At 57.2% G+C, this 19,788-nt stretch overlaps 2 protein-coding genes and 1 pseudogene across 10 annotated transcripts; 2 read left to right on the plus strand and 1 right to left on the minus strand.

Moving 5' to 3' along the window:
• Positions 1 to 277: 277 nt before the first annotated feature.
• On the plus strand, positions 278 to 3,672 carry LOC140261563 (protein MANBAL-like). 6 transcript variants are annotated; one of them, XM_072355093.1, is made up of 6 exons: positions 278 to 325; positions 2,069 to 2,146; positions 2,221 to 2,302; positions 2,479 to 2,563; positions 2,682 to 2,876; positions 3,315 to 3,672. In XM_072355093.1, exons 5-6 carry the CDS (start codon positions 2,727 to 2,729, stop codon positions 3,420 to 3,422), a joined length of 258 nt encoding a protein of 85 aa, XP_072211194.1. In that variant the 5' UTR covers positions 278 to 325; positions 2,069 to 2,146; positions 2,221 to 2,302; positions 2,479 to 2,563; positions 2,682 to 2,726; the 3' UTR covers positions 3,423 to 3,672. The 6 variants fall into 6 exon arrangements, with proteins under 6 accessions (XP_072211194.1, XP_072211195.1, XP_072211193.1 ...); XM_072355094.1 differs by lacking the exon at positions 2,479 to 2,563 and having other exon boundaries at positions 2,685 to 2,876; XM_072355092.1 differs by lacking the exon at positions 2,479 to 2,563 and having other exon boundaries at positions 284 to 325.
• Positions 3,673 to 5,440: 1,768 nt separating this feature from the next.
• Positions 5,441 to 8,835, plus strand: LOC140261571 (protein MANBAL-like). 4 transcript variants are annotated; one of them, XM_072355123.1, is made up of 6 exons: positions 5,441 to 5,488; positions 7,232 to 7,309; positions 7,384 to 7,465; positions 7,642 to 7,726; positions 7,845 to 8,039; positions 8,478 to 8,835. In XM_072355123.1, the coding sequence occupies exons 5-6, from the start codon at positions 7,890 to 7,892 to the stop codon at positions 8,583 to 8,585; spliced, it is 258 nt and encodes an 85-aa protein (XP_072211224.1). In that variant the 5' UTR covers positions 5,441 to 5,488; positions 7,232 to 7,309; positions 7,384 to 7,465; positions 7,642 to 7,726; positions 7,845 to 7,889; the 3' UTR covers positions 8,586 to 8,835. The 4 variants fall into 4 exon arrangements, with proteins under 4 accessions (XP_072211224.1, XP_072211225.1, XP_072211223.1 ...); XM_072355124.1 differs by lacking the exon at positions 7,642 to 7,726 and having other exon boundaries at positions 7,848 to 8,039; XM_072355122.1 differs by lacking the exon at positions 7,642 to 7,726 and having other exon boundaries at positions 5,447 to 5,488.
• Positions 8,836 to 12,406: 3,571 nt separating this feature from the next.
• LOC140261482 (ciliary microtubule associated protein 1A-like) lies at positions 12,407 to 17,354 on the minus strand (annotated as a pseudogene).
• Positions 17,355 to 19,788: the final 2,434 nt, after the last annotated feature.

Genomic DNA, 19,788 nt, shown 5'->3' on the forward strand with positions numbered 1-19,788 from the left:
CACCTCCGTTGGAGATCTGCGTACTGAGTGTGGGCGGAACGTGAAGGGAAAGGAGGAGAGGAGGGGAAGGAAGGCAAAGAAAGGAAAGGAAAAGAGGAGTCCAAAAGGCCAGAGCAGGAAAGGAGAAGGAAAGCTCCGTGCCGCCGGCGCCACCCGCCAGGAATCCGGGAGCGAACCCCCCCACAGGCCCGGGCCGGCCCCAGGCCGCCCTTAGCAACGGGACGGCGCAGGCGGTTGCTAGGGCCGGGGCAGGAAGTGCTTCCTGCCGGCCGAGAGCGCTTCCGGGGCAGCGCGGCGTGGCGGCGCGGAAGTTTGAATGGGGCCGGTAGGAGCGGGCTGTGTGCTGCCAGCGGGGCCGGGCCGCGGTGCGGGGCACGGAGGGATGTCGGCGGAGCAGCTCGCGGTGCTGGCGGCACGCAGAGGCGATGCGTGCGGTGCCAGCGAGTGCGGAGCTGAAGGAAGGGGAATCCATGTCCTTCCTCTGGCTGTCGGCGAGCGGGACGAGTCAGGGCTGCAGTTGTGTGTGATGGTGTTTGTTGCTGGGACCGGCTGCCCGAGCAGAATGGGGGCAGCGAGAGGGAGGCTTGACAAGCGCCCGCAGTCAGCAGCACGGCCCGTTCCTGCCCGCCTTGTTGCTGCTGTTGTGAGTCTGTTGGATGTGGAAGCTGGAGGTATTAATGGTGGGTCGTGGTTGAATCCCCCAAGAGGCCGCCCAAGGAGAGGCGCTGGATGCCAACATGGAGAGCAGAGCTTGTGTGTCCCAGGAGGCAGGCGTAGTCAGGTCCGCTTTGGAGCCTGCTGTTGTTGGCGCTGAGCTCAGGAGCCCCATCAGCGTGGTGCTGCGTGCTGCGTATGGCAGCCCGAAGAGATTCCCTTGTGGTGGAAGGGGGAGGCCGAAGGAGGCCGAAGGAGGCCGAAGGAGGCCGAGGGCCCTTTGCTCAGGGCCGGCTCCTCTGTGCCCTCTTGCTGGCCGGAGAGCAGGGCTGCCCGCTGGGCACAGCGAGTGCCTTCTGGCTGCCGTGCCGTGCCCTGCCCTCCAGCCCCCTCCTCATGCCATGTGGAACACCAGTGCCAGCAGTGCCAGCAGCGCGGCCGCCATTTTAGAACCCTGGCCATGTCACAGCCGTTGCCTTGGTCACCGCTGCCCCACGCAACGCACTCGCCTCTCTGAGCTCTGGCCGTCAACAGCCATGTGGGCAGCAAAGAGAGCGAGGCTGGACGATGGGCAGGATGGAGGTGGGAAGATGGAGCCGGGGACCACAGGAATGAAGAGGAAGAGGGGGCCCGCCATGACCATCGGGCAGCAGACAGGCAAGAGAGCCCGTTTCCATCACACCTGGACCAGCCCCGTGACCACCTCCGTGGAGCCCATGGAGGTGGATCCACCTCCGGACGAGCCCATGGAGGTGGATCCGCCTCCGGACGAGCCCATGGAGGTGGGTCCGCCCGCGGCACAGCTGGCCTGGCACCACACCACCGTGCCAGGCCCCGCATCAGCACCACCAGGGCTGCAGCATCGCTGGTCCAGGCGCAGGGCTCCTTACCGTCTGCGCGGCCCCCGCCCCCGGCGTTAGTCGGGAGGCTTCATTTCACATCTGCTGCTCCTCTGCGGGTCCCCGGTCCCATCTTAACCCTCCGATGTCCCATCTTAGCCCATTTTTATTGTTGTTTTCCTTGTTAATTTAGTTGTAGTGTTAGGAGTAGGTTATTGTTCATGTTTTTGGTTAGGAGTAGGTTATTGTTCGTGTTTTTGATTAGGAGTAGGTGTTACTGTTCATGTTTTAGTGTTAGGTGTAGGTTTTTTTCCTGTTTTAGAGTTAGGCTTAGGTTACTGTTGGTGTTTTATTGTTAGGTGTAGGTTTTTGTTCCTGTTTTAGAGTTAGGCTTAGGTTACTGTTCGTACTTAGGGTTAGCTGGGTTCCTACCAGCAGCTGGCAGCAAACAGCGCTCACTCGGTAAGCACACGCCTGCTTTCTCACCCGAAGACGTGAGCGCTGCTCCACGAGTGCGGAGATGTGCTGACATCTCCCAGGGATGGGATTTGCAGCTTGTGACTCTTCTGTTGCAGGTTGTCGAGGGGCAGCGCGTGAGTGGCTGTGAAATGCAATTGGGCTTCAGGAGAGCAGTCTGGAGCTGCCGTTGTAAGGTAGGTGTGCCTTACTGTAAGCGTGCTCTGAAGCAGTGCTGGTTAAGCACGGCTCACTCCTCTGTCTTCAACAGATCAGCTTTCTGCTCACTTTATTTCCGTGGCTGGCGTTGTAGAGCACAGCAGCAGCAAGGCCGCGAACACGTCCACAACCAGGTACGTGAACATGGGTAACTTTAATGGTAAGAATAACATTGCTGTGATAGTAATAGGGCAGTGGTTACGTGTGTGTGATGGAGCTCAGGGATAGGTTTAATCTTGCCTGGTAAGCTCTTCCCTTATTTGACGTCCACCCGTCCTCTCTGCTTCTCTTCCCCCACCTGCAAGTGCAGCAGTACCGAAGGCTGAGGGCTCTTTTCCTAGGCAGGCGGGCAAAGGCAACTGGAATGCAAGTTTGATGTCCCTCTTTGTTCTCGGGTCAGTAGGCCCTGGATCTCTTCCGAGCGGCTCTCTAAGTTAGCCTGGAAATGTTTGCTAGCAGGAAGTGACCCCGTCGCAGTGCCTGAGACTAACGGTGCCTTTTTCCCCCTCTCAGCAGGCAGCCTCCGTGAGAGCAGTGGAGCAGCAGGCTGTCTGCACTATGGCTGCTGAACTGCATTTCTCTCCACCTGAGATCCCTGAGCCCACACTAATGGAGAACGTGCTGCGCTACGGACTCTTGTTTGGAGCCCTTTTCCAGCTCCTGTGTGTTCTGGCCATCATCCTGCCAGTTTCCAAGTCCCCAAAGGCAGTAAGTAGCGCTGTGTGAGACTGATAGCAATGCTCAGGCAGTGGGCTGGGAGGGAGCCGTCTGTAGCTGTTGCCTACGGCAGAGTGCCCCGGCACTGCTGAGAGTGCCGCACTTGGTTCTGTCCTTCCTTCCGCACTCCAGCAGCCTTGAGGTGCCAGCTTGTCCTATCCTGCAGCTGCTGCTGCGCCCTATGAGCTGCCAGGCAGGGGGTCCACCCGATTAGCTCGGACAGCCTTGCTATAGAGGACTTCAGGCTCTGTTTTCATGGGATTTTTGGGAACTAGACAGAGGGGGAGTTTCTAATGTGCCCTGAGGTCAGGAAGGCGATTTCCAGTGCTGGTCCCCAAAGCTGCTCGGTCAGGTGACTTGAGCTCCCAAAGCCAGCTGTCAGCCAGTTGTTAGGGAGCTCCCTGACTGTGTCCCAATTGCTTCTTGTAGGACTCGGAGGGTTTTGAGTCTAAGACTTGGGAGACGGTGAAGAAACCCAAGGCGAGTGCTGCACAGCTGAGCAAGAAAGCCAAGAAGGAAAGCAAAAAGAAACGATAAGGGCTTGAGCAGTGAGGCGCAAAGGACAGCAGAATCGCTTGGAATGCTTCCTCAGAGGTGCACCAAAGGACACAGACTGCGTGGTCCTGTTTTCAGGCATGGCCGTGCTTTCCCTTTTGTGGACTGCGGAGAGGAACTAAGGAAGCTGTGTCTTTAGTCATTACCAGTATCCCGCCTATTTGATTTCCCATTGAAATGCATTTTGGTTGCATTTAGCATCTCTTTCTTGCAAATAAAAGCGAAACAAACATTTGAATAGTGGTGCTGCCTCTTTCAGTAGCTGCTCAAAAGGTGCCTGGCTCGGGCTGGCAATCGCAGGGCCATGAAGCGGTCGGCTTCACGTCCCTCCCTGGAAATGGAGCTGCTTGTCCCACGTTTCAATTGGCTGGGAGTGTGGATCTGCCTGGGGGTAGCGAGGCCCTACAGAGGGCTCTGGACAGGCTGGAGAGCTGGGCTGAAGGCAATGGGATGAGGTTCAACAAGACCAAATGCCGGGTCGTGCACTTTGGCCACAACAGCCCCAGGCAGCTCTATAGGCTTGGGTTGGAGTGGCTGGAGGACTGTGTGGAGGAAACGGACCTGGGGGAACTGATTGATGCTCGGCTGAACGTGAGCCCACAGTGTGCCCGGGTGGCCAAGAAGGCCAACGGCATCCTGGCTTGCATCAGAAACAGTGTTACCAGCAGGAACAGGGAGGTGGTTGTCCCCCTGTACTCGGCACTGGTGAGGCCGCACCTCCGAGGGCTGTGTTCAGTTTTGGGCCCCTCACTGCAAGAGAGACATTGAGGCCCTGGAACGTGTTCAGAGGAGGGCTACGAAGCTGGTGAGGGGTCTGGAGCACAGGCCTTATGAGGAGCGGCTGAGGGAACTGGGATTGTTCAGCCTGGAGAAGTGGAGGCTCAGGGGAGAGCTTATAGCTCTCTATAACTTCCTGAAGGCAGGTTGTAGTGAGCTTGGGGTCGGCCTCTTCTCTCGTGTAATCACTGATAGAACTAGAGGGAATGGCTTCAAGCTGCGCCAGGGGAGGTTCAGGCTGGACATTCGGAAGTATTACTTCTCGGCAAGGGTAGTCAGGCACTGGAATGCACTGCCCGGGGAGGTGGTGGAGTCACCGACCATGGGGGTGTTCAGGAAACGTTTGGACGTTGCGTTGAGGGATATGATTTAGCTGGGAAGTACTGGTGATGGTTGGACTGGATGATCTTTTAGGTCTTTTCCAACCTTGATAATTCTGTGATTGTGTGAAGGAGGGAAACCCAATACTTCGGAGTGGTCATTGCATCTTAGGTCTGGGCTCAGCCCGTGCAGCAGCACCTCGGGGCTGGGGCCGAGCCCGGTGCCTGGGGCTGTGCTGCCTGCAGGAGGGCTGCGGGGCTGGGGCAGCCGGTGTGGGTGCAGCACATGGGCATGGGGGAGGGCCGGCAGCAGGGAGGGCGTTGGGCCTGAGCCCCGCTCGTGTTGGTCACAGCACAGGGGCCGCAGGGGACGCCAGGAGCGCAGAGCAGGGAGGGCCGGGCTGTGTGCAGGCCAGGGCATGAAACCTTCCCTCGGCAGCTGCTGAGCTGCTGAGCTTTTCCCCCACGTCTGCAGACTCTCCAATGAGGCTCTGCAGCAAAGCCAGCCGGGCCATCCTGATAGTGCACAAGGGGTTAGGAAAGGGCACAACTGAGCAGTCATTGAAGAGCACAAAGCAGCGAAGCACAGCACGAGCCATTGACTGCCTGCACAGATGAGCTTCTGCAGGCACCTCCGTTGGAGATCTGCGTACTGAGTGTGGGCGGAACGTGAAGGGAAAGGAGAGGAGGGGAAGGAAGGCAAAGAAAGGAAAGGAAAAGAGGAGTCCAAAAGGCCAGAGCAGGAAAGGAGAAGGAAAGCTCCGTGCCGCCGGCGCCACCCGCCAGGAATCCGGGAGCGAACCCCCCCACAGGCCCGGGCCGGCCCCAGGCCGCCCTTAGCAACGGGACGGCGCAGGCGGTTGCTAGGGCCGGGGCAGGAAGTGCTTCCTGCCGGCCGAGAGCGCTTCCGGGGCAGCGCGGCGTGGCGGCGCGGAAGTTTGAATGGGGCCGGTAGGAGCGGGCTGTGTGCTGCCAGCGGGGCCGGGCCGCGGTGCGGGGCACGGAGGGATGTCGGCGGAGCAGCTCGCGGTGCTGGCGGCACGCAGAGGCGATGCGTGCGGTGCCAGCGAGTGCGGAGCTGAAGGAAGGGGAATCCATGTCCTTCCTCTGGCTGTCGGCGAGCGGGACGAGTCAGGGCTGCAGTTGTGTGTGATGGTGTTTGTTGCTGGGACCGGCTGCCCGAGCAGAATGGGGGCAGCGAGAGGGAGGCTTGACAAGCGCCCGCAGTCAGCAGCACGGCCCGTTCCTGCCCGCCTTGTTGCTGCTGTTGTGAGTCTGTTGGATGTGGAAGCTGGAGGTATTAATGGTGGGTCGTGGTTGAATCCCCCAAGAGGCCGCCCAAGGAGAGGCGCTGGATGCCAACATGGAGAGCAGAGCTTGTGTGTCCCAGGAGGCAGGCGTAGTCAGGTCCGCTTTGGAGCCTGCTGTTGTTGGCGCTGAGCTCAGGAGCCCCATCAGCGTGGTGCTGCGTGCTGCGTATGGCAGCCCGAAGAGATTCCCTTGTGGTGGAAGGGGGAGGCCGAAGGAGGCCGAAGGAGGCCGAAGGAGGCCGAGGGCCCTTTGCTCAGGGCCGGCTCCTCTGTGCCCTCTTGCTGGCCGGAGAGCAGGGCTGCCCGCTGGGCACAGCGAGTGCCTTCTGGCTGCCGTGCCGTGCCCTGCCCTCCAGCCCCCTCCTCATGCCATGTGGAACACCAGTGCCAGCAGTGCCAGCAGCGCGGCCGCCATTTTAGAACCCTGGCCATGTCACAGCCGTTGCCTTGGTCACCGCTGCCCCACGCAACGCACTCGCCTCTCTGAGCTCTGGCCGTCAACAGCCATGTGGGCAGCAAAGAGAGCGAGGCTGGACGATGGGCAGGATGGAGGTGGGAAGATGGAGCCGGGGACCACAGGAATGAAGAGGAAGAGGGGGCCCGCCATGACCATCGGGCAGCAGACAGGCAAGAGAGCCCGTTTCCATCACACCTGGACCAGCCCCGTGACCACCTCCGTGGAGCCCATGGAGGTGGATCCACCTCCGGACGAGCCCATGGAGGTGGATCCGCCTCCGGACGAGCCCATGGAGGTGGGTCCGCCCGCGGCACAGCTGGCCTGGCACCACACCACCGTGCCAGGCCCCGCATCAGCACCACCAGGGCTGCAGCATCGCTGGTCCAGGCGCAGGGCTCCTTACCGTCTGCGCGGCCCCCGCCCCCGGCGTTAGTCGGGAGGCTTCATTTCACATCTGCTGCTCCTCTGCGGGTCCCCGGTCCCATCTTAACCCTCCGATGTCCCATCTTAGCCCATTTTTATTGTTGTTTTCCTTGTTAATTTAGTTGTAGTGTTAGGAGTAGGTTATTGTTCATGTTTTTGGTTAGGAGTAGGTTATTGTTCGTGTTTTTGATTAGGAGTAGGTGTTACTGTTCATGTTTTAGTGTTAGGTGTAGGTTTTTTTCCTGTTTTAGAGTTAGGCTTAGGTTACTGTTGGTGTTTTATTGTTAGGTGTAGGTTTTTGTTCCTGTTTTAGAGTTAGGCTTAGGTTACTGTTCGTACTTAGGGTTAGCTGGGCTCCTACCAGCAGCTGGCAGCAAACAGCGCTCACTCGGTAAGCACACGCCTGCTTTCTCACCCGAAGACGTGAGCGCTGCTCCACGAGTGCGGAGATGTGCTGACATCTCCCAGGGATGGGATTTGCAGCTTGTGACTCTTCTGTTGCAGGTTGTCGAGGGGCAGCGCGTGAGTGGCTGTGAAATGCAATTGGGCTTCAGGAGAGCAGTCTGGAGCTGCCGTTGTAAGGTAGGTGTGCCTTACTGTAAGCGTGCTCTGAAGCAGTGCTGGTTAAGCACGGCTCACTCCTCTGTCTTCAACAGATCAGCTTTCTGCTCACTTTATTTCCGTGGCTGGCGTTGTAGAGCACAGCAGCAGCAAGGCCGCGAACACGTCCACAACCAGGTACGTGAACATGGGTAACTTTAATGGTAAGAATAACATTGCTGTGATAGTAATAGGGCAGTGGTTACGTGTGTGTGATGGAGCTCAGGGATAGGTTTAATCTTGCCTGGTAAGCTCTTCCCTTATTTGACGTCCACCCGTCCTCTCTGCTTCTCTTCCCCCACCTGCAAGTGCAGCAGTACCGAAGGCTGAGGGCTCTTTTCCTAGGCAGGCGGGCAAAGGCAACTGGAATGCAAGTTTGATGTCCCTCTTTGTTCTCGGGTCAGTAGGCCCTGGATCTCTTCCGAGCGGCTCTCTAAGTTAGCCTGGAAATGTTTGCTAGCAGGAAGTGACCCCGTCGCAGTGCCTGAGACTAACGGTGCCTTTTTCCCCCTCTCAGCAGGCAGCCTCCGTGAGAGCAGTGGAGCAGCAGGCTGTCTGCACTATGGCTGCTGAACTGCATTTCTCTCCACCTGAGATCCCTGAGCCCACACTAATGGAGAACGTGCTGCGCTACGGACTCTTGTTTGGAGCCCTTTTCCAGCTCCTGTGTGTTCTGGCCATCATCCTGCCAGTTTCCAAGTCCCCAAAGGCAGTAAGTAGCGCTGTGTGAGACTGATAGCAATGCTCAGGCAGTGGGCTGGGAGGGAGCCGTCTGTAGCTGTTGCCTACGGCAGAGTGCCCCGGCACTGCTGAGAGTGCCGCACTTGGTTCTGTCCTTCCTTCCGCACTCCAGCAGCCTTGAGGTGCCAGCTTGTCCTATCCTGCAGCTGCTGCTGCGCCCTATGAGCTGCCAGGCAGGGGGTCCACCCGATTAGCTCGGACAGCCTTGCTATAGAGGACTTCAGGCTCTGTTTTCATGGGATTTTTGGGAACTAGACAGAGGGGGAGTTTCTAATGTGCCCTGAGGTCAGGAAGGCGATTTCCAGTGCTGGTCCCCAAAGCTGCTCGGTCAGGTGACTTGAGCTCCCAAAGCCAGCTGTCAGCCAGTTGTTAGGGAGCTCCCTGACTGTGTCCCAATTGCTTCTTGTAGGACTCGGAGGGTTTTGAGTCTAAGACTTGGGAGACGGTGAAGAAACCCAAGGCGAGTGCTGCACAGCTGAGCAAGAAAGCCAAGAAGGAAAGCAAAAAGAAACGATAAGGGCTTGAGCAGTGAGGCGCAAAGGACAGCAGAATCGCTTGGAATGCTTCCTCAGAGGTGCACCAAAGGACACAGACTGCGTGGTCCTGTTTTCAGGCATGGCCGTGCTTTCCCTTTTGTGGACTGCGGAGAGGAACTAAGGAAGCTGTGTCTTTAGTCATTACCAGTATCCCGCCTATTTGATTTCCCATTGAAATGCATTTTGGTTGCATTTAGCATCTCTTTCTTGCAAATAAAAGCGAAACAAACATTTGAATAGTGGTGCTGCCTCTTTCAGTAGCTGCTCAAAAGGTGCCTGGCTCGGGCTGGCAATCGCAGGGCCATGAAGCGGTCGGCTTCACGTCCCTCCCTGGAAATGGAGCTGCTTGTCCCACGTTTCAATTGGCTGGGAGTGTGGATCTGCCTGGGGGTAGCGAGGCCCTGCAGAGGGCTCTGGACAGGCTGGAGAGCTGGGCTGAAGGCAATGGGATGAGGTTCAACAAGACCAAATGCCGGGTCGTGCACTTCGGCCACAACAGCCCCAGGCAGCTCTATAGGCTTGGGTTGGAGTGGCTGGAGGACTGTGTGGAGGAAACGGACCTGGGGGAACTGATTGATGCTCGGCTGAACGTGAGCCCACAGTGTGCCCGGGTGGCCAAGAAGGCCAACGGCATCCTGGCTTGCATCAGAAACAGTGTTACCAGCAGGAACAGGGAGGTGGTTGTCCCCCTGTACTCGGCACTGGTGAGGCCGCACCTCCGAGGGCTGTGTTCAGTTTTGGGCCCCTCACTGCAAGAGAGACATTGAGGCCCTGGAACGTGTTCAGAGGAGGGCTACGAAGCTGGTGAGGGGTCTGGAGCACAGGCCTTATGAGGAGCGGCTGAGGGAACTGGGATTGTTCAGCCTGGAGAAGTGGAGGCTCAGGGGAGAGCTTATAGCTCTCTATAACTTCCTGAAGGCAGGTTGTAGTGAGCTTGGGGTCGGCCTCTTCTCTCGTGTAATCACTGATAGAACTAGAGGGAATGGCTTCAAGCTGCGCCAGGGGAGGTTCAGGCTGGACATTCGGAAGTATTACTTCTCGGCAAGGGTAGTCAGGCACTGGAATGCACTGCCCGGGGAGGTGGTGGAGTCACCGACCATGGGGGTGTTCAGGAAACGTTTGGACGTTGCGTTGAGGGATATGATTTAGCTGGGAAGTACTGGTGATGGTTGGACTGGATGATCTTTTAGGTCTTTTCCAACCTTGATAATTCTGTGATTGTGTGAAGGAGGGAAACCCAATACTTCGGAGTGGTCATTGCATCTTAGGTCTGGGCTCAGCCCGTGCAGCAGCACCTCGGGGCTGGGGCCGAGCCCGGTGCCTGGGGCTGTGCTGCCTGCAGGAGGGCTGCGGGGCTGGGGCAGCCGGTGTGGGTGCAGCACATGGGCATGGGGGAGGGCCGGCAGCAGGGAGGGCGTTGGGCCTGAGCCCCGCTCGTGTTGGTCACAGCACAGGGGCCGCAGGGGACGCCAGGAGCGCAGAGCAGGGAGGGCCGGGCTGTGTGCAGGCCAGGGCATGAAACCTTCCCTCGGCAGCTGCTGAGCTGCTGAGCTTTTCCCCCACGTCTGCAGACTCTCCGATGAGGCTCTGCAGCAAAGCCAGCCGGGCCATCCTGATAGTGCACAAGGGGTTAGGAAAGGGCATGTATGTGGATGATGCCCCTGCTCAGCAGGATGCTCAGGTGTGTCGGTACGTGCTTCCTTGCAAGAGCAATCTATTCTTGTGCATGTGATGTGTGGTGAAAAGAAGCCAACCCCTGAAATGGGAATAAATGTGTTCTGGTCTCGTTTGCAAGTCTCTAATGAGAAGCCTGTAGGTAGACTGGTTACTTGGAAAGGGCAATGACATTTCAGCTGTGAGTTGCCGTGCCTGGTTGGTGCTTGTTGGAAGATATCCATGATCTGGACAAGTATGTTCCAGCAGTTCTCTAGCACCAATGAATTAAAGATCTCATGTATACCCAGTCTTCTCCATGAGCCTTACTTTGTCATCCATAATAAGTGCCTGTACGAAGCGAGGGAGAAGAAATGGGGAACAGATGAGGTGCAATTTATGTCTGTCCTCTATACATGGAACAGGCATCACCTACTGAGAGGTAGGACCCCTCCACAGCGTCCTGGGTTTTTCTTCCCTTCCTTGTTTGTGTGTGATGCTTGTGTAGGAGCTTCATAGGTGTTGAGTAAGTGCAAGCTATTCTGGGTCAACAGGTGTCATAGCGAGACATTGCATCCATTCCCTTCGGTCTGTTTTATTCCCTTCTGAGACTGGAAGGGACTTCAGAAACCTAAGTACAATTTGCTGCTGCTCTAGCATGGAAAGCAGAGATCGTGGAGTGTGACCAGCATTGGGGCGGGGGGGAGAAGCTGAGAAATTCATCTGCCAGGTCTTGAAAATGGGAACAGTTGTTGTAGGCCAGTTAGTAAGCATGTTAGCAATGGAAACGAATTATTCTAGTGGGAAGGTCCTGATTTAGCTGGCAGTGCTGCAGGAATGATAGGATGTTCATGCAGCACGTGAGGAGCTTGTTCTTGCAAAGTGGTCCTTTGGATCTCTCTGACTCACTACCATGGACTCTTCCTCCTAGTTTTCGATGTGTACAGAGGCATTGCTAACAAGGACATAACAGACAGTATTAAATCTGGGAGGTCAGGAGACCTGGAAGATGCTTTGCTGGTTGTGGGTGAGCGCTCTGCTTTTAAACCTTGCATGCAGAGTAATGAAATGATGAGAGGTGCTGTGTGTCCCCTTGAGTGGCTGTTACAGGTTTCAGGGGGTAGACTAGTTTGTCTTTGTTTATGTGCACAAAGCCAGGCTGGGTGGGACTTGGAGCTCCCTGGTGTAGAGGGAAGTGTCCCTGCCTACTGCAGGTGGTTGGAACTGTGTGATCTTTGAGGTCTCTTTATACCCAAACCATTCTCTGCTCCCAGCTTCACACCTACTGCCTGCCCTTCTCTATTCCCTGCTCATGCCTTCCAGGCTTTTCCTCCCCTTGCTGAGCAAGGCCATGCCCGGTAGCTACCCTGGATCCTCCTCCGCTCTTTGCCTTCCTCCACACGGATGCTTGCTTCTGGCCAGCACTTCAGCCACTGCCAAGCCTATGCACCTCATCTCTTGGGGAGACAGCAAGGTGGCCTGGAGCGGCCCACAGCTCCTCCCGGGCATGGCTTCTCAGCTGTGCTTCAAACCCAGAACCCAAAGGAGTTCCTCTTACATTCTGGCCCAGATTCTTTTCCTCCCATGCAGCTCCTGTGGCAAGCAGGGGCCCAGCTCTTCCCCCATTCCTTCATTCCTGCAAGTTTGCTTTTTTCCATTCTTTGCCTTGCTTTGCTTTGCTTTCCTTTGTTGTGCTGTGGTTAGTTTTCCTACTTGCTTTCTCTGTCTTTGTTGCTATCCATTACATTTTATTCTCTTTTTGCCTCCATGTTTCATGATTTTCCCTTCAGCCTTTGTTCCAGGAATGTCTTTATGGCCAAGCCAGGTGTTGTCACAGGTACAGGAAATGCTGCCGGCCATCCTGTAAGCTGGCAGATGATCAGCAGCAGGTGTTTAAGTCGCCCAGCCCCAGGCATCTCACTGACATCTACCTGATGGCACTGGAAGGGCTGCACTGCCCACGGCTGGCCTCCCTTTGCTATTTGCTGCATTGATTCCTTACTTCAGCACGTGGCAGACCACAGTAATGCAAATGACTGATAAAGCATCAGCGGTTTGCAATGCGCTGATGTTAGAAAGGCTTCAGGGAGCGGCAGCGCATTCCTGTGTGCAGCGGTGAGGAAAAAGGAGTAACAAGAAGGTATACATAAAGGTACTAAATTAATTTATTAATGACTTACTCCTAACACTGACATTAACAGTATAATGGGCAAAAGCCCAACTGGATGAAGGGAAATGGAATCAGAAGGAAACCGGCAGTTGGCTGCTCTTTCTTCTCCTCCCTTCCCGTTCGAGGAAGGGCCTTCCAGACTTTGTGTCTTATTCCACGATGAGAGGGGTTGTGTAGAGGGAATGCCGGATCCCAAAAGTGGAGGCAGGTGCCTGGGGCTTGATCAGCGTCACCTGGAAGGGCAGGCAGAAAGGCAGATCAGCAAGGGCCCTTCTTTGCTGCCCTTGCTCCCTGCTGTCCTGCACCCCTCCCAATCCTAGACAGTCCCTGGTGCCTCACTGGGAAGGGCTGAGCGCCAGTGCAGAGCCGGTGTGGTTCCCTGCTAGAGCAGAGCTGGCTCAGGGAGGTGTGCTGGCCTTACATGTGCTCTTATGGGCCCCTCATGTGCACCTGGGACCTCACAGCTAACTCTCGTATGCTGGAGGTGTGCTGCTTGGAGCCCCTCTGAGCTGCATCCCCCAGAAGAGCTTGTGAAGGACCAGGCGACCCATTGAAGGGAAATGGAGCAGAGGGAGGAAAAATTGTGTGCTGTGCTGTTCCTCCCTTCTTCTGCTAGAAGGTGGCACGAAGGCAGAGAGCAGGCCTGCTGTCCTGCACTTGGTCCCTGCAGCTATAAGCTGTTTGGCTTGAGGAAGCCGCAGGGGAAGGGGAAGAGGCATGAAGGCTGTGCTTGCGAAGCAGAGGGGAAGAGCTGAGCTGAGGCCTTACCCGGCCTACACTGTAGTCTGCTGGCCCGGGCTTCACTGCTTTGCCCTCTCCCTGTTTTGGTCGGGCTGGCATCGTGTATGCGGGCGCCCTGGTCTTGTACACATCCACAGCCACTTTGGGGAGCGCCGCAGGACCTGGAGTCTGCAAGAGAGGCATGGCCACGTGGGGCTGGGGTCACATTCAAGGCTCTCTCTTTCCCTGGAAGGCTGCATTAAGCAAAGTTGCAGCAGGGTTGGAAGCCCCTGTGGCTCAGGGAGAGCAGCCCAGGTTTGGACGCTAACATGGAAAAGAGGAGCAGCGGAGCTCACCTTGGCAAGGTCCTCATCAAAGCGACCGCGCTGGCTCCTTCCCCTCATGGAGTAGCAGGGGCTGGCCGATGTGTAGGCTGTGTTGGGCCCCATCAGCCTGGGCAGTGTGTAAGTGCCAGGACCTGCAGGAGGAGCAGCAGAGAGTGTGTGCGTGAGGGGATGGAGGAGATGGAAGCAGCAGCGAGGGGCAGCCTGCCCAGCCCGCTGGTGGGAAGTGGAGGGACATCTTGCCCCTCTGCCAGTTCCTCCCTCTCCTCTGACACAGGGCCAGTGCCAGCAGCTTCGAGCATGAGCAGCTGGAGACGCTGCTGGCCGAGAGGTGGTGGTCATGTAAGAAAGCTTGTGGCCCAGCGCCGCATCTTGCCGCACAGGCCATGCAGTAGGCCCTCTGCTGGTGCTGAGCAGCAGCCCGTCCCTGGAGGATGCTCAGGCTGAAGGGTCTGCCTTTGCCAGGGTCACGTACCTGGAGGGCGGTCTGTCCGGAGGGGCTCCCGCCGGAAGGCCATGGACTGCACCGGTGGGCACTTGAAGATGTGCCTGTTGGCAGCTTCGGTGCAGTAGTCACCTGGGACAGAGGAGAGGAGGAAGAAAGCTGTGAAGGGCTGGTCTCCTTCTGCAGCCAGAAAGAGTCCTCTGAAGAGCTGCAGAATTGCTGGGGGACACAGGCAGCACGCGGGGACACTTCTCTGTGCCCTGCCACTATGTCCTGCCTTGCTGTCCCTCCTGTCAGCTCCCTGCTCCTTGTTCTTTTCAAACATGGGGGCCTTGTGCCCTGGGCCCATGGTGCTGGGCAGCTGTCCTTCTCCGAGGGCATTTATCGCTGCTCAGAGCAGCTCATGCTCTCTCAAAAAAGACCTACAGCTCCATCAGGGTGTGAGCTGACCCCAGGCAAACGTGCTGCGTGCTCGTGTTGTCTGGGAGAAGTGCTGCAGCAGTGCTACTCACTCGGTCCGGGGGTGACGGTGGTCTTTGTCGTGGGTCATCCCCGGAGGTGGGTGCCTGGAACCACGTACTTGCCATTCCTAGTGATGGCCGGCTCCACAAAGTAGCAGGGACCTGGCCCACAGCTCTCTGCCGCAGGCCGTTTGGTCCCTCTAAAGGTGTACGCGGGGGCACGGTTTTTGGTGGGGCTGTGGCCCACGTAACCTAGGAGGAAAAGCAGAAGAGAGCACACCCCTGTGCAGCTGCATGTTTTGAGCTCCTTTGGACCCAGGCCAGAAGCAGGCCCCTTTGTCCTCAGGTCACAAGGAGCAGCGCCAGCAGCATTGGCCTTCCTCGGCCAGGCCTGGCTTGCAGCTGTGCCAGAGCCAGGAGGCTCTGACAGAACAGGGCAAGGCTGGGGAGCTGCTCTGCCCTGTGATGTCCCCAGTGCGCCTCACACCCTGGGGATGGTCGCTGTACCTGTTGTCCCCGGGATGGAGTACTGGGGCCCAGGGCTGGGGAACTGGGCCGAGATGAGGCCACGTGGACGATGAGGTCTCCAGGTCCCCACCCAGGCTCCGTCCATGCTGGCACGCATGTGCCTCCAAACCTAAAGGCAAGAGCAGAGCAGTTACTGATGGGAGTTCCTGAGCAGGAAGGTGTTCACTGCCAGTCCTGCCAGTCTCGTGCTACACGCCCCTCACACACACTGCAGCCAAGCCCACATCCTGCAGCTGGGCTCTGCAGCCTGAAGTGTGCAGGAGCTCTCTCTCACCTCTCTGAGCCTTGGAGGACGAGCGCGATGAGGCTGAGCTGCTCTGCTGCTGGGGCTGCTCTCAGGCACAGGGCACGGCGAGCGGCTGCGGGCAGCACAGCTCACAAATGAGGTGCCTGGAGCCAGTGGCCGGCTGTCCTTGGGGAGGGCCCGGCGTCGTCATGGCAGCGCACTGTGACAGCACACAGGCTCCGGGTGATGCCATCCGTGCTGTGACATCTCCTGGCTGGCCTGGAGCCGCGCCCTCCACGCCTTCTTGGCCTTGCACCCCAACCAGTAAGAAGTCGTAGCTCTGACACCTGCAGATGGACTGAGCTCTTAGTTAGATCACACAGCAGAGCTCAGCTAGGTCCTGCTGGCTGTTCAGATTGGTAGTTTTTCTCTCGTTTTCTTTTTAATTGACGGAATAACACGTGTGAATGGGAACTGCTGTGCAGTCAGGATTGGTCAGTTATGGAAATGTCACATGCCCAGAAGTGTTATGAAAACGTTTGTCCAGGCAGTGAGAGGTCCTGGTGGGACAGAAGGTGCAGCAGAGATGAGAATTTCCTTTAGTGAGGTTGGAAAGGAGGAAAAGAGGAAAGAATGCAGCAAAAAGGGGGATAGATTTATCTCCAAAAAATTCAGTAATCTATGCATAACCTGTCACGTGTGATGTCTGCATATTCCCCTAGAACATGCAACAATTTTCTGCTTCTTGTTGTTTGGAGCTCTCCTATGGCTTGATCAAGTTAGTCTTGATGCCAGCCATGGGTGCACCTTTAGCCATTCTCAGCAGAATGGTAACAGAGGTTGCTCAAAGAGAGAGAGGAAAAGAGGAGCTAAACTGAAGTCAGCACTTAGTTGCAAAGAGCTCTGCCTGCATTCCACGTCAGCACCCAGACATGAGCCGTACAGCCCTTGCTCTCAGCACACACACCTCTTCTCTTACCAGCTGCTTTCATTCCTGCACAGCGCTGCTCAAAGCCCTCCTCCAGCTCTCTCTCCACAAAGCAATACGCAGTCTCTCCCCAGCCATGAGCTCTGGGCTGTTTGATGCCTGTGCCATCAGCGGGACCTGCAGGACAAACCTTGGCTTCAGAGCTTGGAGGGGACAAGCGCTCTGTCTAGGAACATTCACCATCTGAAGCACTTGAAAGCAGCGGCTTCTTGAAAGCCCTGGATCTGTGTGACACACCAGGAGATGCTCAACTCAAGCCGCAGCCCTCTCCACAATGGAAGGGCTCTTCACAACTGGCTGGAGGGGGAGCAAAGACGCACAGAGCTCCCCACAGCCCTATATAATATCACACCCCCCCAGCTCTCTATAGCCCCATGTTCCCTTGTAGCCCACCACAGCCCAGCATCAGCCCTGTATCCCCTCCACAGTCCCCTATATCCTCCCCAGAGCCCCTGCTGTCCCATATCCTCTTATACCACATCAAAAGTTCCAGACAACTTTCTATAACCCCATATCCCTCCTATGGCCACTACGAAGCTCCTCATAGCCCCATATACACCTACATCTACCCCTGCAGTCCCCCTAGCTCCCTTACAGCCCCATATCCTCCTATAAACCCCACACTGCTCTATATCCCTCTATAGCCCCCCAAAAGCTCCCGATAGCCCCAGATCTCTCCCAATAGCCCCTCCATACCTCCACACCCCCCTACATTCCCACAACAGCTACCTACATCCCCACATCCCCCGACAGCCCCCATATTCCTCTCAGAGCAACCCAATTCCTCATATCCCTTGGTATCCCCCCACAGCCCACTACAACCACATATCCCCCACTATTCACCCCTAGATCCCTCCCACTGCCCCCCGCAGCCCCATATTACGCTATTCCCCGCCCCCCCGTACCTGCATATTACTCTATACCCTCCCTATAGCCCCACATTACCCCACAGCCCACCTCAGCCCCGGGAGGCACCGGGAGCAGCGCTGAACGGCTCGGGGGGGACGGCCCGGATGCGGGCAGCGGCGCTGTGGCGGTGGGGGCCCCGAGTCCTTCAGCCGCCCCAAATCCCCGCATCCCACGCCGGAGGGCAGGGCGGGCCGCTTCGGGCCGCGCACGGTTCCTCTCCCCGGCCCCGGCCCGGAGCCGTTCTCCCGCACACCTCCGGCGCCGCCGTGCTCAGCACCGCTCCCGTCGTGCCGCGGTTCCGCCTCGGGGCGGCCCGTACAGCCTCAGCCAATCGGAGCCGGCGGTGCAGCCGCTGACCAATGAGAAGTACGATCGGGCCGGAACTGCCTCTGACCAAAGAGTGGCCGGGGGCGGGCCGGAGCTGCCCATGACCAATGAGAGGCCGGGGGCGGGGCGGAGCGGCGGCAGGGGCGGGGCTTGGGATGCGTTCGGATTTGACCGGGGACGGGATGGGGGATTGGGATGGGAATCGGGATTGGGATTAGGAATGAGGGATTGGGATTGACAGGTGGGAGGTGGGTTGGAGATGAGGGACTGGGAATGAGATTGGGATTGGGCTGTGAGATTTGGGATTGGCACGTGGGCTGTGGGGATGTGGATATGCGATGGATACGGGATGGGATATCGGAAATGGGGTAGATATGGATGGGCTCTGAATATGGGATGGACTTGGGATGCATTTGGGATCATGGAATCCTAGAATTGCTCCAGCTGAGCAAGAGCTTCAAGGTCCTGCAGTCCAACTGCAGCCCAACCATCGAATCAATGCAGTCTCTCCAGCTCCTTTCTCCCCTCCAGCAGATCAGCAATCCCTCCCAGCTCGGTGCTGTCTGTGAACTTACTGAGGGTGCACTCGATGTTCTGGTCGAGATCCCTGATCAAGGTGTTCAATAGGAGCAGCCCCGGTGCCGAGCCCTGGGGGACACCACTGGTGACCGGCTGCCAGCTGGAAAAGGCTGCTCTGGGTGTCCAGGCTTGTCTGAGTGCCTGTCTGAAGACAGACCTGCCAGGCCCCGAACAAGGCAGAGGAGCCACGATGCCATGTGAGGTATCTTTATGCCTGTCTGTGTATCTGCACGGCAGGCCCAGCTGCCCCTGCTTCCCCCCTCCATGGGAGCTGCCCCTACTGCTGCTCCTGGAGCCTCTTCTGGCCACAGTGACCCGATGCGATTCCCCTCAGCTGCCCGTGCCCTGCCTGGTGCCCATCCCCACAGCAGTTCCTGGTTGAATTTCCTTGTAGCTTGCCTGTGCAGTCTGCATGGTAGTGGTCGGGCTGCCGGTAGAGGAGAGGAATTGCAGCTGCTTCCTCACCTCCTTCCAGGCCTTCTGTGTCAGATCAGGAAGGTGCTGGGGGAGGAGATGCTGCTGCCTGCCCTGAGATGTCAGAGACAGTTCTGCCACAGTGTGCCAAGGAGCGCAGCCAGACCACGCAGGTGAGGACCCAGAATGGAGAGGGAAGTTGGGGGGGCTGTCCTTCCCCAGCCAGGTCTCTTCATTTATGATGAGATGAGGGCTACAGTCTTCCCATTTTCCCCATGCATAGGCACAGGTTGCCCACATTTGTTTGGCCTGGCAGTGCATCACTCCAAAAACACAGCTGTTTGTGCCAAATTGAGGTGGAACAAACTGGTCTCCTTTCTTTGGCAGCTCGATTCTCATCTCTTTAGGTGCCCAACCCCCTGTGTTTAATTTTCCCCCATTCTCCTCCCTTTGAGATCCCCCTTCCTCTATACTTGGCACCCCCAAGGCTCTGGGCACCCCTAATTCCCTCTGGGCCCCCCAGACTCCTGCCATGTCCCTATGTCCAACCCCAGCCTCGGGCTCCTCCATGGGCAGAGGTGCACACAGACCTTGGCAGCCGTGGGGATGGGGGCAGCCCTGGGACAAACCAGGAGACTTGGATGGGGTCACCCTTTGATCCTCCAGTCTCACAGTTCCCTCATGGCTGCCCCATGCACTTAGGGGGACCCTGGGTGTCTTCGCAGCCCTGAGGACCAGGAATCAGGGGCTGGGAATTAATTGATGGCATGGAGGGGACTGTCCGTGGCCTGTTCCAGGGGGACCTGGGCACTGTCACCTTCAGCCCTTCCCTTGCGCTCTATGGGGCTGTGCAGAGGAATGGATCTGGAGGGGGCAGGCTCAGGGTGCCCTATTGGATGGCCCAGTCACCATGCAGGTGGGACAGGGGATGTTGCTTCTGTCCCCAGGGGACCCACATCCTGCCCTGGGTCTCTTGGCTGCTGCCAGTCCTTCTCCTGGCCCAAGTCCTTGGGACAAGGCTCCTCCTTGCCAGTGCTGCACTCTGACATCCTCGCATGACCAGTGAAGACCCCAATGATCAGTGACACCTTCTGATGATCAATAAATCCCTCAGCAAAGCTACACACTGTGTGTCTGTGTCCTTGTTGTCATGCTCAGCAGGGACTGCTGGGATCTGTTCCTGCCTGGCTGTGGCCACCTCCAAGTGCAGTCGGTAACTGTGTATATATATGTATACAGACCCGTGTGCATATGGTGTTTTGATTATTGTTTATTTATAGGTAGATGTTTATATTGAGTATGATGTTGTGAAGTAGAATTGCAAGAGCAAATATTAATAATATTATACTAATATTACATAAGTCTATATGACAGTCTTTATCCCTTGCCTCAAACACTTCCAGCAGTGGGGTTTTGCTCC

This window comes from Excalfactoria chinensis, chromosome 21, assembly GCF_039878825.1.
Source record: "Excalfactoria chinensis isolate bCotChi1 chromosome 21, bCotChi1.hap2, whole genome shotgun sequence".
NCBI classification, from domain to species: domain Eukaryota; kingdom Metazoa; phylum Chordata; class Aves; order Galliformes; family Phasianidae; genus Excalfactoria; species Excalfactoria chinensis.